The sequence below is a fragment of the Fringilla coelebs genome (genome assembly GCF_963513975.1).
Source record: "Fringilla coelebs genome assembly, chromosome: 1".
Lineage (NCBI taxonomy): Eukaryota > Metazoa > Chordata > Aves > Passeriformes > Fringillidae > Fringilla > Fringilla coelebs.
In genome coordinates this window covers 72,051,807-72,069,790 of record NC_140028.1, presented here as the reverse complement: position 1 = coordinate 72,069,790, position 17,984 = coordinate 72,051,807, and the positions used below count along the sequence as shown (strand labels likewise).

The following is a 17,984-nucleotide window of genomic DNA, read 5'->3' as shown; positions in this document are numbered from 1 at the left end:
AGTGATCTCCCTGCCTTATCTTAAGCCATGAGCTTTCTCATTGTATTTTCCTACCCCATCCTTCTGAGTGAGGCAGAGCGAGTGAGCAGCTAGGTGAGTGTCTGGCCTGTAGCTAACTCACCACATTTCATCTCTCAGGATCAGAAAGGCACAAAAAATCTTGGGTTTTTGGGTGCATTTTTAGATGAGAGATATTTGGTGATTTAAAACTCTGTAATTGTGTGCAAGTGCATTACACACAAGCAAATCCACACTTACTACAAGCCTTCTATAAGGGAATCCAAAATGTACCTCTTTAGAAAAAGAGGAGTGAAAAAACCCCAAACAAACCCAAACCTATTCAGCCTTAGGATGATAAAACCTGATTTCTGTTAACAGTGGCACTGTTGTGTGAAAATTCAGATATCAATATTAGTTTCTTTGATATTTTAAACTTTTTCTTCTAAAAAGAAAAAACACATTTACAGTGATGGGTCAGATAGTGCAATAAATATGCTACCAAAATATAACATAGGGTGTCACTGTGGTTAAAGCTGCAAAACAATGCTTGGATTTTGACACGAAAGAAGAAATCTTAGGGAGAGAACAAGGGAAAGGAAGACCTGCTGCTTGTTTTGTTTAGCTGACCTTGTGGGGAAGACCTGGGTTCTTGTCACCTTAAGAAGTACATCCATGCACATAAAGGAACGACAACACTGCATCAGCTAGGGTCATGACTTTCTGAAATCTTCCTAGCAGCATAGTTTCTGTATTAGAGCAGCTGAGCTCACAAAGCACTGGACATAAATAACTCCTCTTCAACTTGTTTAGGTTAGAACATGACAACTGGCAAGCCATCAGAAATGCAATGATAGGTCTCCACTGCTGTTTACAGTATTTATAGCACTTATTGCAATGTGGGCAAAAAGACATCAAAAACAGGTGTAAGATATTACTCAAATGGCACAAATCTACAGCTCTGCCTTGGGATATTGCTTAGCCATCCCTTTAAATGCAGAAAAATGTATTTGTATTCCTCCTAAGTAACACTATAAATAAAACCCCCAGGAGAATGTATGTGCCAGCACCTCTTGATACCATTCCATTAGCACCTCTTTTTGCTACTGGAAAAGCTGGGTTTTCCTTGAAAGATTTCTTTAAAATTTGCTTATTCAAGAGTAGTACTCTGACTTCATCATTTTACTCTCAATTTACTGTCAATAACAAACAGAAGTCAAGTATAACATTACATGAGAACTAATTGCTGTTGAGTAACAGCAATACCTCTAAGACCTCACACTAATGATTTAAAATATTTAAGAATATTGTTGCATTATATTTCAGACTAATTCTGGAGCAGTGGCAGCATTCCTAACTTATTGGAAAGGTAACTGAAATGTATATTAATTATATTTTCTTAAAAACATGTCCTGGTTAATTACAAGTCTCACAAGAGAGAGGAATTATAAAAACCTACTTCCTCTGATTTTTTCTTTAACTACCTTGTCATACTGTTTTACCACAAACTGAAGTAATTGTCTTTCCCATGTGCTTTTTTTATAAAAGATCTTCCAGTTTTCTCTATGTGAGCATATGCAAAGACAGAGAAGGAGAAATGGGGATGCCACATTCAGATTGCATTCACTTTCTTACAAATTCTGAAACTCCATATTCTTATTATAGATGGAGCTCTGTGTTGGGTCTATTTGAGAACTGAAAGGGGGACATGCTGAAAGGCAGAATGGTTTGCTCAAATAGTGAATTAAATTCTTAAATTCAGCATATTACATACACTAATAGGTATTATAATAACACCTGGACCACACAGTGACAAAACTGGAAATTTACTAAAGCATTTTTATATTTCAAATGAAATTGCTAAGGCGAAATATTCTTTAAACTCAGAAAATGGTCTTATACAATACTTAAACAAATACACAGTCCTGCAAATTAAAGCAATCATAAGATGAGTCACCTCCTGTAAGCACAATAGCAAAAAAATTTTTGAAAAGGCAATCTATCAAACAAGAATGAAAACCTCTCAGATGATCCAGTTTCATATCAGAAACAGAATATTAGTGTCAATACAGACAACAACTGCATTGGCATTTTCTGCTTTTCAAATTAATCAGGACATTTTACAGAAAACCAACTCGGCCAAAACAATGTCCACAGAAGCCTGAGTATGCAAATCCTTCTTCCTTTTACTGGTACTCTGCAAAGGCAGAGTGACTTGGAAAAATCAGAACATGCTATTTCAAAGAAACCATCAACTAATGGATTAGATTTCCTTGAATACCTACCAAAAGCTGTCCAGCGAAACAGATAAACAGAATGAAGGAAAGAAAGAGAAATGCAGCCCCAAATGAAATTCCAAGAATAGATGTTCTAGAAGAAAAGGAAAACAGGTATTAATTTCTTGGTTACACATTTGTAACATGACATTTCTTTGTCTATAATACTGATGATTTGAAAAAGTACTATGTGCAAGTTGCAACTTCCAATCATCAACACCATGGAAAACCAATTCAAACCCTCCCCCGAATGGCAGGCATTTCCCCTGCCATTTTCTCAATTCAGGAATGATTGAATTAAATTACCTCTGACTTGCAAAGTTATTAACATGAGAAGCGAATAATTTCCACATGTACAAAGACAGAGTACACTAAGAAAAGCAATGCTTTGTTTTCTTTCAACTTTAGGAAGCCCGTATTAAAGAAGATCCTTGCTGCTTTAGTTTTTTGTCATTGATTTTACAATAATAAAAGAGCCTAATAGACATACAAAATAAACTTGCTGGTGGTGTACATTCACCCCTAAAAGGCAGGTCAGTGATGTCCATTTTCAGTGTCTTGCAGCAGAAGCCGTGATGCTGATCACCCTTACTCAGTGCTACCATTCATCCTTCTTCTTGTGTGCTATAAATAGGAATGTCTAGTCAAAGCAGCACCCCTGGATACTCAGTAAACAGGGATTTAGTAACAGTCTGTGCATTCCTTCATTCATTCATTCTGCAAACGTGGAAATCTCTCTATAGGAATAGCACAGTAGAGCATAATTGCTCCACCAGGCACCATGTGAGAGCCTCTTAGCAGATCTGCCTAGGGAAAGATCCAGTGGAACCTAATTATGTTTAATGAAGAGAAGACCAGAAGCTCTGGATGAACAGAGCTGTTTAAGCATGGGACCTAAATACAGTCATGAAGTCCCTCACCTGAGTACGTGCTTTCAGATTTAACCCCAGAATGAAAAAAATATTTCTCAACTCCTTTGAGCCTCAGCAAACATCTTACCTTATCAGACATTATATGCCAGAAAGATTAAGAAACATTTTGATCTGTTTAACAACAGTGTTATACAAAATATTTTTAGGAAAGAACAAAAAAGCATTAACATCACCAACCAATCTGATGTCATTAAAAGCATTTTGGAGAGTAATTGATGAGCCTCCCTTCCAAACATTCACAGAACTTGCTATATTAAGTATTAATCATCAGATTTTGGATTGCATCAGCACAGCTGATGAAAAACAAATGCCTGGGAATTCATAACATATATCAATCATGAAATAATATTTCTTTAAAAAGTCATTTGAAGATCATTATTGCTTATGAATACATGTTATCCAAGATTTTCTCATTCAGACTGAGACAGTAAGCTGTACATCAGAGTATTAAAACTAGTTTCTATTCTTAGGAATTGAAAAATCTCATAAGCACCAGAAGAGATGAAAGAAAAGGAAAAAAAAAAAACAAAAACCTAGGAAAGTAAAAACAGAGCCAGTTGGGAAAGAAACAAGTTTATTTTTTACATATGCATAAACACTTCCAATCTTATATATCCTTAATTAACATTCAAAGAACTTTTCCTACATTCAAAATATAACTATTCTTTCTCTGATATGAAGAATACAAGAGAGGGGCCTCCACATCTTAAAAAATGGCTCAACACAAGAATAGCCCTATCAGTCAAGTTTGGAGAGCCTCCTCTTAGCAGAAGAAATGAAGATGTTTGAGAAACTGAAGAGCAAGGGAAATAAAATTAACATGGCATAAAGAGAGCTTATGCAAAGAGTACTTAATCTCCCGGGCAACAGGCAAGAACAAAAGGTCTTTGTAGCAGCTTCAAATAATCAATGATGTTATTGAGGGAGCACAAGAATTACACAGCAAGGTGAACAGGACAAAGAGAAAAAGACTGAAGGTAATAAAAAGTGCTATCTTAGAATCCAGATTTGAGTGGTGAAAACAGAGCAAAAAACCCAAAGTATTTTTGCTCCCCACACCCCTTTCTTATCTGGGAACAGCAAGACTTGTTTCACTTAAGCCAAGACAAAATAGTTTCATGCTGCTCCTAGAAGGAAAGAAGTGGGCTAAAAATGCTATGAAGAGAAGCAAAATGCTAAAAATTAAGTGCCACCATAAATAAGTCTCATCTGAGGCAATGACCATAGGAAAGCCATAATATAATTTCTTTTTTGTCACTGAAACATTAGAAAACCAGTACAGGTATTTACAGTAAACTAACCTTGCTTTGGTTATGTAGAGCTACCAAATGCATTGTATTGACAGATTTGGGCAAACTCTATTTAGAGGAGCACCTGAAATTGCATAAGCCAGGTAAGTTTTTACCTGCCTCTGCAACGCTTCAAGGAGTGACCTCATTCTGCTCTCTACTACAGTCCCCCACCAGAAACCCAAACAGGACAACCCTTGACCATAAACTTCAGAGAGACAGTTAAAAAGTGAGGAAACAATATGAGAACTTTTCAAGCTTCAGGTAGTTCCATGTCAAAATAATTTATGATCTTTGCTAAACTTGCATTTTTCTGGTTTCATTAGGAAATATCTGCTTTGGACAATTCATTTTTATCAGTGGTGTGAGATTGGAAAAAAAATTATATTTAGGTATTTCTCAGTAACTATTTACCTGAAAACCAGAAATTAATTGGTGAAGATAAAGATACTGAAAAATGCAGAAAATAATGTCTTTTTTTCCTACAATTTTGTAACTTTTATGAAAATATGTGACTTTTGGCACACGTCCTTTAATGCAGAGAATTTCCTTAACTTGTAGACAATTGTTATCCATGTTCTGAATGATAGGACTGCAAATTCTCTTGAGGTGATAAAATCACAATGAAGCCACTGCAACTGACAATTATACAAGCCAATACTGAATTCAGACTTTTTGAGTATCTAATAGTAGCTATTTATTTCTTAAAGGCATTGATACTTTCACTAAGCCATCAAAAGATTCAATAGCTATGGAGACTGTATGGCAGTTTCAATGTTAAAAGAGTATCAGTTCAGTTTTATAACTCCACTTGAATTGTTTTTTATTTGTTTTAATACAGCAGAAAAATAGCTAGTAATAATGGTTTCCTTTCACTTATACCATCTTGTATCTTCCATGCCTGCTTTCTGAGTACTACCTCTCCTATGAAGAAATTCAGTTGTGCCTGATCAAAAATGTAATGTGAAGGCCTCCAAACCATGACTGTTAGTTTGGTATGACTCAGGAAAATAGGACACAGTTCTTTGAACACAATGGCCTCAGAGAGTGAAGACTTGGGAAGAACCTTAAATGTAGCCTAAATACAATCCCTTACTTGAATGCCACATATCTCCTGTTCAATAGAAATATAATTTCACCGGCGTACATGCCAAAAAACCAGCACTACCAATGCCATGTTAGTACCAATTCTGTTTGCTTAAATTAAGAGTGTAGGGTTGGTGTGAATTAATAGACATACTTCTCTCACTAGGTAAACCAAGAATTCTAGAGAGCTACTAGAGCAGGCATATTACAAGGAAATGTAATGATAAAGATTTGCTTTCATTTAATGCCAATGAAGACCTACTCCCCATTGTACATTTCACCCCAAGATATTCTTTTCTTGATGAAATTTATAATTACCACTTGTGTAAAGCTTATTATTAAAACACCACATCACTTTACTAACCCCAAGAAAATTAAGACATTAATAAATTTTTCCAGCCTTGAAAAAAATGTCTGGAGATCTTGAAAATATTACTTAGTACTTGCAACTTGCTGGATGTTATCCATCATCAAATATCTCCAAATCTACTTTTAAGTAGCAGACTGTGTGCCTGCACAGAAATCAATGATATTACACTACTGCAAAACCAGGTTAATGGAATGGTGAATCAATAAAACCCAGTGACAGATTTAGTTCATCTCCCTGTCTTCATTAGAACACCATTTAAAAATCCTGGAGAACTTTTGGAAGAAAACAAAAAGGGTAGATAGAATTTTAGTAGGAAATAACATTTGCAGCACCAGAGCGTGTTCAATTTAAGTTGCATCTGCGATGACTACGTACTCTGGTGGTTTTTCAGCTTTTGTTGTTGTTGTTTTTTTAACTTGCAACACTCCCAATTTTCCAGAAAAGATGCAGGTGCCTGTATAATACCTTGCCTTTCTGGCTTCCATTTTTGCATCTATCAAAATAATCCACAGACCACCTGAAGCTGAATACCATTCATGCTGGTAACCATAAGACACTTAAAATTTTGGTAATGAAAATGACAAAGCATTTATAACTGTCTTTTGCTCTGATGTTAGACATACCAGAAATACCAGCAAGTTGGAGATATTTTCCTTAGCTGAATACAGCTCCCTAGAGTTCACTGATATTCTGATCAATTTTAATGAGATAAAGAATTGGTTTAAGCAACATAGTAAGGAAAGAGCAAAATGAATGTCTGACCACATGTAAGAGTGATGATAAATCTAGTTTAATTTTTATTACTAAAATAAAAACCAAAAAAACATACCACTGGCTGGGAGCAGTTAGATCCACCTTTGGCTTTTGGGATGTGGCAAAACATGAGTTCCCCTGAATTAATTCTTTTACTTATCAAAATACAGTGTGAGCTAGTAAAATAAAATTTACCATGTCCTAATTTCATATTTTAAATAATGCCCAAAGTCACACTCAAACATGTGCAGGATACTGCTGAATTCTTGGAAGAGTGTCCCTTGCTTTGTGCCTCCATTTGAGAACATCTGAATAGAAGTCCATAAAACTTTATACACGTTATAAGTCTGCAGTATGGAAAGTCAATTTATAATTTCCTAACACTTCCTTCTGGCTTTGAATTAAAATGTGAGTAAATACCACAGAACAAGACCAATCCCACAACTGTGGTTATAAATAATAACCTTGAAAGTACTCTACAGGAGAAAGGACTATGAGTTAAGAATTACTATATGACAGGGAATATGAAGTGTTTGCTTTAGAAACAATTGCTATAAAACAAAAATCAACTTTTCACTATGTAAACAATCAGCCACAAAATTTATTTTTAATAAGTCTAATAAACATTCTATATTGGAATTGTCTTCCAGTTTTCAGCCTTTCTACAATAAGAACAAATATAAATCATCTCATAATGTATAAATTCTGATTAAAAGATTTATTCCAGAAATGGATTTTAATATTGCAAAATTAATTTTATAAATGCACCCTTTATGGTTATTAATGCTCTGTTTTCATAGTCAGTATAGCAGTATTATCATAGTCATAAGTTAAATACAGTGATTTATCACAGTGCCAACTCTGTAATCCATTTTGTCTCACTCTAATGTCAAACTGTCACACTTCTTTTTTAATGCAAAGAGAGAAACTAAAAGGAATGAAGAATTTTTACTAATGTTTGGCATAACATTATCAACAGTGTTTAAAATTAGAAAGAAGCCTAACTTTGAAAATGGGCTGAAATCCCCTGTCTTTTCTGTTCAATTTAATTTCCATGAATAGACACCTGTAAACTAACAATTTCAAATTTTTTTACTTTTTTTTTTTTTTTTTACACTAATGAAAAAATATACATAGGAACAAGCACACATTAAATGTCACTTACTTTGGCAATACCAGAATCTGTACAACAAAAATGCAGAAGAATATGAGACAGGCACAAGTCACATAATACTTGAATGCAGGCAGAGTAGTTGCTCGATACTAGAAGAAAATAAAAGCAAATGTTAAAAACACAATTGCCAAAGCAGATAAAATAGAACCCAACTGAATTATCAGCTTAAAGATGCACGTATGTATAGGCAGATCTTAGCAACAGTAAACATCCTGTTCTTCTGTGTCTTGACATCCACTCACACAGGGCCAGGGATTATCAGACATAGTATTAATACTTTTGCTTATTGAAGAACAGTCATGTCAAATGGTTTTGCCTTGTTCCTCCACTGAACTCAATAACCCAAACTCATTATAAAAAGTTTAATTAACAAAAAAATTCCCCTCCCAAAAAAAAAAACCCTCAAACGCACCAAAAAGCAAAATTTAAAACGTAAGTTAAAATACTTTCAGGAATGACCAAGCATTCTTCAAAGATTCCAAAATTCTTTGTGATTAATTCCTCAAACTGATTTTCAATTATTAATAATGAATGGGCTGAAACAGTTACAAAAAAATGCAATATTAATTTAGAAAGCAAACTTCTGAGCACAAAAAGTAGCAGAGTGTAAGCCGTGCTACAGAGCATAGCTAGGAAGCACACTTGATATTTACTGAATCTATATTATTACTTCAATTAAAATATTTTATGTCTTTGTTAAAAGGCCTCATATGTCCACTACTAATGTTATGTTACTACTAAACACTTGATATTCTTAGGAGAGAGTCAATTTGATCTGTTTTGTCATGAGAAAAATCTATTTATCTCTAATTAGTCTGTCTAGAGACATGAGAATTAAGCAATGAAATATTTATCAGAGTTGCTCTGCTATTTGAGATAGATATATCTAGGTTGAAACCAATTAGGTACTCAAAGGGAAATGATCTAAGTAGCTATTAAAGTTACTTACTCTATCCTAGGTTTTTTTGGGTTTTTTTTCCCAAAGGATTAAAGTTCAAGATTTAATTACTAAGAAAAAAATACCAAAGATTATTTTCACAAAGTGCTGGAGATGCAAACTTCAGAAAATGGAAAGTGCATGAGCTGTGCCTTCCAACTGCAAGCACACAGCTGTGTCTCTGCGCCTAATGCCAAGTTCTGCCTGTGAAACCAGTGCACCAAACTTTACATGAATACGTAGAAAATAACTTCGGCAACACATCAGCTTTTTTTACTTTTGAACTGTATGAAAAACTAAAATAAATTCTTATCACTTATCTAGCTGGATTACAAGGCACAAATATGTCTTTGCTTGATGGGTACCTCTGCAGCAAGTTCTGCTCCTCCACCTGTCGAGTATGTTTGTAGTGGTCCTGTTCAACAATTTTGAACCTTGAGCTGCTATTAAAATTCCACAGAATTCAAATCTATTTTTAAATTTGTTTCAGTGGCACTTCCTCTCCAGGCACTTCCTAATGAAGGCAGGCAAGTCACTCCTTAGGTTAAACAATTATTTTGCTTTATTATCTTTCTGTACCTTCAGGTCCCATAGGGCCAGGAAAGCTTCTATTTAAATCAAAAGCAGACTTCTTACTAAGTTCTTTAAAGCAAAGACTGGACTCGTGAGTCATTAAAAGGTGACAAAAAAAAGATATTAAAAAGCTGGATCCAAGAATAACAATTAGCTCTTGCCATTCCACAGCATTCTACATCAAGATATTAGACTTCTACTGGGAGCATTGACTCAGACAAATAACTTGGCTCCCAAATTTTCTCCCAAGTCATTGTCTAAAGTACACGTGATGATGAATTTCTCTCAAGTTCTCTTTCAGAACACACTGGTTAGTAACAACCACATTAAAATCTCATGTGCTGCCAGGCACAGCTTTGATCCAATCAGTGAACCCCCAAACACTAAGGATGAGACCACCCAGGTCTTGCTCCTTCTCTCTTAGGACACCTTCAAAACAGGCTCAAGGAGCCTTGAAACCTTTTCCACCCTAATGCACTGCCAAGCAACACAAGCCTTTGTCAGATGGCCATAACAACTATTCTGCTGAGCTGTGAAAGAACCTGAAAATCCTTTTGGATGCTTTGAACTGAAAGATGTCTACAAAAGTAGATAAGTATGTATTCAACCACCACATGGGACACGGAGGATACTTGCTGGACAGTGTGAGCACAGCATGGCAGTACTTCCTCTAGCCCCTTCTCACCAAATTCACCAATTTACACAGCCAGCTGTGGTCCAACCTGCCCCTCACTTCCCCAAAGGAAAGCATAGCTGTTCAGCCATCAGCTGCCATCAGCTGCTCATGAGAAAGCAGAAAGAGGCAACTCCCCAGTCTTCCTGCTGAAGCTGTCAGTGAGTAGAAATACACTCAAGGTCCACAGGGCCATTAAATGATGAAAAGGCCTAACTTATTGAACTTATTGAAAATAACTTACTTCTTTTTCCAGAGTCTTATTGTAGAAAAGAAGTGATATCCTTTGAATGTCTTCAGATTTAAGCCACTGCCTAGAAGAGAGAAGGAATATTATCACTGACATAGGAAGAAAGTAGTCCTGTTCTTGTCTATTACTGAAATGCAGCAAAATAAGAAAATAAATTGGAATTTATCAATTTGATATGTATTGTAGTGTATATGGTGAATTTCACTGACAGTAAAAGCGGAGACTGAAAATCCCCTCTCCTTTTTGGCTTCTATTGCTAAGGTACACATGAAAAAAAAAGCTCAGATGAACAATTAATTTTTTTGTTGATCATGCCTAAGGAGAATGGATGGAGAGATTTATATGATGGAACTCTAACAGTAATATTCCACTCATGTCCAAAATACTGTTATATATCCAGTGGACAGAAGAGGACCAGAGAAAAACACAGGCCTTGACAAGGTACCTTTAGGAAAGGCACTGTTACAATATGCAGCAGTGGTGGGTAGGTAAGCTACATTTCAAAAAACTCCTATTGCAAACAAAAATGTAACAAAATTATTAAAAGAGGTGGAGGGATTTTGTCTTTGAACTGTTTCCATCTCTTGACCACAGCTCTTTACTACAGAGGCAAATTTTGATCTTCTTCCTGATTATAAAACCTTCTTCCCTGCTTTAGCATGAGAAATAGCATAAATACTTGCATTGAAATGACAAACCTATTTTAAACTACGTGAACCTTAACAAAAGCTTGACGTAACTTTTACAAAATTAGATGCTCTAATATGAAAGTCTACATTTATTTTAACAGGCACTTGAAAAGATATAGAATATTTAAATGTCAAGAGGGTTTGGCTGCTTGTACCTCAAGGGCACAATGCAAATTTGAAAACAAAAAATTAATTAAACAGATTACTTCTGTGGACATGCAGTACTTGAGCTTGAACAACAGTAGCAGGGACAGAGATTTTTTTTCCAACATTTCCAGCAATAATTTCAAATTAGGCTCTAAACTAGTAGTGTAGCTAATGCCTTCTAAATAAAAGGGAATGTCTCAACTGACAGTCTGTAATGCAAATAAGTAGCAGCAGTGAACCACAGTGGAACATATCCTAAATTAAAGGCCTGGAGAACAGGAGTGGACAGAGTGGAGTGCAAGCTATTAGCTTTAATTTGTGAAATGGAAAATATTTGTTTCTTTGCCTGGGAGACCATCCCTGTTCCTGTGCAATCAGTTGCATTAAAAAAAGGGTCTGTAAACATATTCGGTTCTCGGAACGCTTAATTCAAAAATATTTTTCCCTTTTTGCTCTGCAATGGTTCCCCTCTATGTGTGATGGCGGTTAGGATTCTGAGAAGAAAGAGAACTGAAAAGCCAGTGTTCATATAGCACAATTTTGTTTGTGTTCATCTGTAATCTACTGGAGAAAACATTCAGTTTGCAGAGTATTCCTGATAAACTGTGAAATTGAAAGTTTTTTTCCATTTAGTTACAAAAATTAAACAATAAGTAACCCTCTTCCCCAAATAGTTAACAAATTTCCTGTTTTTTTCTAATGGTATCTGACAGGTGGATTGATTTAATTACCATCAGCACACTGCTAAAAAGTTCTCTCTGCAGATCTACTCCCAAGGGCCCAATTTGGTTACACACTTGATCGCATGAGAAGTCAGGAGTGCCATTTAGAGCATGTGCTGCCTCATACTCCACATTACAAGCTCACATTTCCAAAGGCTTTTAGTTCTTCTTAAAAGTTCACAAAAAACCCTGTACTGGTTTTACGTAGCAGACGCTGAGAGGTCTGAGATGAGGGAAACAGCACAACACAAATGGAAGTGGAGACTGAGTTCAGAAGAGGGAGCACAAGGTCACACACTTTTGGCACAGACATAAGTGCTAAAAATTTCATGCAAGCACATGAGGACATGTCTCTTGGGAAACTAGGTACCAAAGTTTGGCTTAAATTCTTTTGCAATTCCAGGAACTACACAGACAGACATCTGGATTCTGCGTGTATCCACAGAGGTGTGTGGTTCCATAGGGTTTGCACTGCTTGACAATGTACAGCAAGGAATTACGCACAGAACATAGCAGCGCCATGACTTAAAGGAAAAAAGAGCAAAGAGAGTGTGTCCCTTTAACACAGCAAAGGGACCAACCTTTGCTCATGTCAGACCAACTGGCTTTACTTCAGCCCCTTCTGTAGGTGCATGTTTAGCTAGCAGATGGCCATCCCTCCATCTCAAGTCCTGCAGGAGTTCCCTAAGCACCAAGGCTTGGGATGGCTTAGCTAGGGCTGCTCATCCCCAGCCTGTGCAGGACAGGTCCTTAGTGCCAAGAGTGCTTTGTTCAAGACACAGGGAAAAGAAAGCCATGGAGAAAGTGTGATCTTACACCCTAATGGCTAAGGCACAGAAACTTTTGTTCTTTGTTCACTCTTGCAATAATGTTTTTTAAATTTTCTTCAGTCAGTCATAGATCTATTTGCCCTATAATCCTAACGTTACACTTAAAAACATTTAGAAATGCCAGTTTTCTCATAGATTTTCTTTAAACTTGTCTCCTTGATTCACAAAACCTTTTGTTTAGTTTCACAACCACTTGTTCACTCTAGCAAATAATGTTATTTTCATTTTACAGACGAAAAATTGAGGCACAAAAATATGCACAATAATAAAGAAAACAAAAACGTGATCGGTTTTGTGTCCTAAATGTAGGAAGTATTTTATTAACCTTTTTTTGTGCACTTAGACTTCACAGAGTTAAGCTATTATTGAATTACCTTGACGTTTGAGGAATCAGCACTTTTCATAACTTATCCCTGGGTATTAATCAATTGAATCATAGCTTTTAGGAGATTCATTCAGCAAATCAATACAGAGCTAGGTAGAGAATTTAGTTTTGGAAGGTGACATTCAGACTTTCTGATATATAAGATCATTTCTTATCTTTCTGCAGTTTCCCCATGTAATTCACAAAATGCAATGAAACTTTTTCAGGAACATTTTTTATCCTCAAGTTTCTCTGAATTTTATGTGCTAATTAGATAAGACAGGGATTGTCTCAAATAAAACAACATGCAGTAGGGTCACACCAATATTTTAATGAGTCTGTACAGATGCTTTACTTTTGACATCAAAACATCATTTCTGAAATCCTTTTATCAGAGCAAGTATACCTAAAGACACAAAAAACCTGCCAAAATTTATCTAGCTGTTTTAGGCACGTCTAGTAGAATCAAAAGGCTTTGCCTAACACATGACCTACCTTATTTCACTGTGTTTCTCTATGACATATAAATATCAACACTCTTCCAGCTACTGAAAAATTTTTCCTAAAACCAAGTACCATTTAATAGGACTAAAAGATGAAAAAAACCCAAAATGTGACATATGAACATAATTAGGTGTAATACTCAGCCGATTAAGATTCTGAAGTGTAGGGGGATAAAATATAAGAAATTAAAGGTAGTATAGAAAGTAATCTTACCCCTAAGGAGTTGCAGCTGGGCCAATTATTAGAGATTAGGAACAGGCCTGACTTTAACAGGCTGCAGCTATAGCCAAAAAGAAGAAGAGTGCTATAAAAGAGTGGGGTGGGTGGTTGAGAGGGAACTGAAGTTGGTTGGCTACTGCGAGAAGAAGGGAGAGTCAGTGCTTGGAGGAGCTGCCTATGAGAAACATGGAGGAGGTACAAAACTCTAGTAATATGGAACCTTTGCGGTATAATGACAACAAATGGTGACCCCGACGTGATTTCGGGAGAAAAAGGACTCAAATGCTAAACTACATGATCCCGTGGATTTGGAAAAAAAGATTAAAATACTAAACTATATGACCCCATGATTTCAGGAAAAAGGAGCAGGGGAGAATTTACTAAAGTAACTGTAAGAACTGGAAAAAGAATAGTTCTATTATTTAGTACAATGTGTTTATTGATTAGTAGAGCCATTAATATCTGTTAAGCATCAGTATAAAAGATTTTCAAGTATTTTGTAAACTGAGAAAAGCTGCAAAATTAAACCAACACTTAGAAATATATTTATTTGTACTCTAATATGTTATCTGAACATTTGTATATCTATTAGTTCTAAATGAAATACATGAATGTGTCATAATGTTAATTTATTTGAACATGTCCTTCTAGAAATGCTGCAACTCTATAATCAAAAGTAAAAGGGGGAATTGTAGGGGGATAAAAATATAAGAAATTCGAAGTAGTTTAGAAAGTAATCTTACCCCCTAAGGAGTTGCAGCTGAGCCAATTATTAGAGATTAGGAACAGGCCTGACTTTAATAGGCTGCAGCCAATAAGAAGAGTATTATAAAAGAGTGGGTTGGCTGGTTGAGAGGGGAACTGGAGTCAGCTGGCTACAGTTGGTGAGAAGAAGGAAGAGTCAGTGCTTAGAGGAGCTGCCTGCGAGAAACATCTAGGAGGTACGAAACTCTAGCAATATGGAACCTTTGCAATATAATAACAACAAGAGGTGGGGGGAAACATGTAATTTATCACAATTATTGTCCACACTTGTGAACAGCAATTCCCTTATTTCATCAGAGAAATATAAGAAGCTTGAACACCAATTTTGGAGTGGAATTGATTTCTTTATAGCCTTATTTATTCACTAGGAAACAGAAAACATCATACTGCCTCCAGCTCTTCCTAGGACACTTTAAAAAATACAGGTTGTTTCACCTAGCAATTCCAACATGCCATCAAGATTCGCCTTCTCTAAGTAATCAACCAACTAACAGAGAGACATTAAACTATGGTTTTAGGGAAAGTTTCTAATCCTGAGGAATTGCTTCTGTGACAATTAGGAAGCACCAATCTTCACATCAGAATGATGTGAAAATCATTCTGACTGAGCCAGTCATTTCTTGTGTCTTAATTCTCTGCCCACAGGTAAGATAAATTCATAGTGCCACAGCCATGAGTCTACAGACAAATGCTTACAGAGCAAACTCCCTCTGCCAGGAAGATCAAGACAAGTCAGAACCTCTGTCACACCATGATTCACAGGCACTGTCTTGTCTCATATAGCAGAAAATGTCACTTTACAGCCTATCTTCAAAATGTGCGAGGCTTCCTACGCTAGTATTAGTAACACCTTACTGTTTTCAGACTTGGTGTGCACGTGGGACCAAAAAATATTAAACACTGCCCCCTCTTGCAGCTTTATGTCAAAGTTGGAATGGACAAAGACAACAAAGGATGGAGGATAAAGCCATACTTTTGGGCATTGATTCCATCAATGGCTTGGATCATCCTCTCATTCAGTTCTTCCTCAAATCTTCTTTTCTGTGATTTTGTTCTGAAATGAAAAATGTGGGAAGTTATGTCAAAAACAACAGCTATCATAAAATTATGAGTTTATCAATTTTTAACATTTATACTGCAATAGCAACTATAGGCATCAGGCACAGTGACCCTCATAATAACCTCTTAAGAAAACATCATAAGCCACAGTCTCACATGCAAACACACAGACACTGACAAATCTAGAGCTTAGCTATTAGGGAGCGCTTAAATACAAACACAAGAAAATATTTAATAAAAAAACAAGAGAGCTCAAGAAACTCTGGTCTAAGGAGGGTCTTCTACCTTGTTCTGAATTCATGAAAAAGAAAGGGAGTATTCTCAAATTCATAAAGCATTCCTGTTTCTTGCAGGTTTTTTTCCAAAAAAAAACCTTGTCAGAATTGTATGATGAGCACAATGTACTAGTGCACTGAGGCATACTAGCTATCCCCTACCACAATCCTGCTAACTCTTCTTTTCTTGGAAGTACTTTACTCTTTTGAATAAGAAAACTGAGCACTGACTGAAATTAGTTTCAAGCACACATAATATGACTATTTATGAGCCTTGTAACTCATCTGCTATAAAAAAGGTTCTTTACTTTTGACTGGACTCAGCATGAACCTAACAGAGGAGCATTACAATGGGTTTACTATTTGCTAGCATAAATTGCTGCAATCATCAATCCTTTCAGTAGTTGTGCCTTCCTTGAAAATGACATATCTCAAAGATTGACAGTGATGTCTGTATGTAAAAACTTAACTCCATTGCTAACTTAAAACCAGTGTTTTCTAAGAAGTCATTAGTCAGGTCTGAAATTTGACTCTTTCCTCACCAAAATATTCTTAACCTACAAATGGAACCCAGTCAAACATGAATTTTCCTCAACATTAAGTTCTTGGGTCATTTCTCTAAAACTGATAACCTGTTGTAAGTTTCAAATTAATACAGCAATTGTATTCGTGGACCTACAGAAACTTTAGAAAACCCAAGTGATTTCAATGCTAGTGAATTTAGGTAAGAAAGTGCTTAAAACTTGTTTATCACAGAAATCAATCACAGAAACAACCCAGGAGAAATGCATAGACAGATGAGGAGACATTGTCCAACCACAGTTAATCTTCTTGGCAGGTCCTTAACAACATGAGACTATTGTGTAATGCATAAGAGCTAAGACTCCCACAAACAGAAGCCTACAGTCAGGCTTCAAACCCTACATTTGTATATTCTATACTATTCTATACTATTCTATATATAAAATACTGATTTTTAAAGTGCTTATGATCACTGCAGCTCTATCCGGTGAGAATGATTAACTAGCTTATCTAGAATCCTAGTTACATGTCTGCCTCACTATGGACATTAGACACCAGTAATGGAAGAAATTCCTTCCATGATATGGTATCAAGACATTTTTTGTGCCTTCTGAATCTCTTCTGGAGTGGTGTGGAGAAACACAAAAGCAAGAACACTTCAGAACGGAATTATTTCCAAATGCCACAGTCTTCCAATGGTCTTTCATTGACTGATAGAAAGTCTTTGGACATACTGTCCAAATATAAATGTGCAGTTTTAGAATTAGACTCTTTTTATTACTATCACGCATGTCCAGTCAAACCTTGTTCACCTTCCGGAACTTAGCATTTTAGATAATTGCATAGTAACCAGAGACAATAAAAATTCAAATTTTTAGGAGGTTCATTTAAATGACTTTACAGTATTGATGATATCACCATCTTGCCCTAGTCATCAAGGTACCAAGCAGCACCAGGAAAACTTAAAGCTATTGTGATCTTGCAAATATTTTGCATAGCAGGAGCACTATAAAAGACCACAAAATACCTTTTGAACATCTACTACTGCAAACATACTAAAGGCTTTAAAATAATAAGCTGCAATACAAACACAAAGCAATTAAACAAATATACAAAATGTCTCTTTTACTTCATAATATTAGCTGTTGTAAGAAAAACTTTTAACAGCCCTTTCCACCTTTTCTTACCCCTCTCTGGGCTTCCTCCCAATTTTCCTGTATATAATTTTCTTCCCACTGGTAGAGTACCTGGTTTGTAGTATGTCACCAGCATACCAACTCAGACTAAAGCTATTTGTTATCAGGAAGTGAATTTGCAATTCATAAGAAACATGTCTGCCAAATCTGTTTCCATAGGCCTTCTTTATGTAAAAGGTGTCAGCACTTACATAAAAAAACAGTCTGTGTGAGCAAAGGCCCTCAAAATTTGAAAGCATACCAATGTCTATTGATTTATAAGGACTTTCTATGAATAAGTAATTTTTTAAGATTGATTTACCTTTCTCTGCAACGCTGAAAATGATATTGCCCCATGGGAACATCCTAAAAAGCAAACAAACAAAAAGAACCCTATTAATTA

At 35.9% G+C, this 17,984-nt stretch overlaps 1 protein-coding gene across 1 annotated transcript in view; it reads right to left on the bottom strand.

Moving 5' to 3' along the window:
- Positions 1-17,984, bottom strand: part of ADCY2 (adenylate cyclase 2) — a gene marked incomplete at its 5' end in the record, with an annotated part of 204,281 nt that overhangs the window by 43,821 nt on the left and 142,476 nt on the right. The window contains 5 exons of the mRNA XM_084212764.1: positions 2,283-2,367; positions 7,869-7,966; positions 10,305-10,374; positions 15,524-15,604; positions 17,904-17,947. Of these exons, the coding sequence (XP_084068890.1) occupies positions 2,283-2,367; positions 7,869-7,966; positions 10,305-10,374; positions 15,524-15,604; positions 17,904-17,947 (378 nt within the window). The remainder of the gene's footprint in view (positions 1-2,282; positions 2,368-7,868; positions 7,967-10,304; positions 10,375-15,523; positions 15,605-17,903; positions 17,948-17,984) is intronic.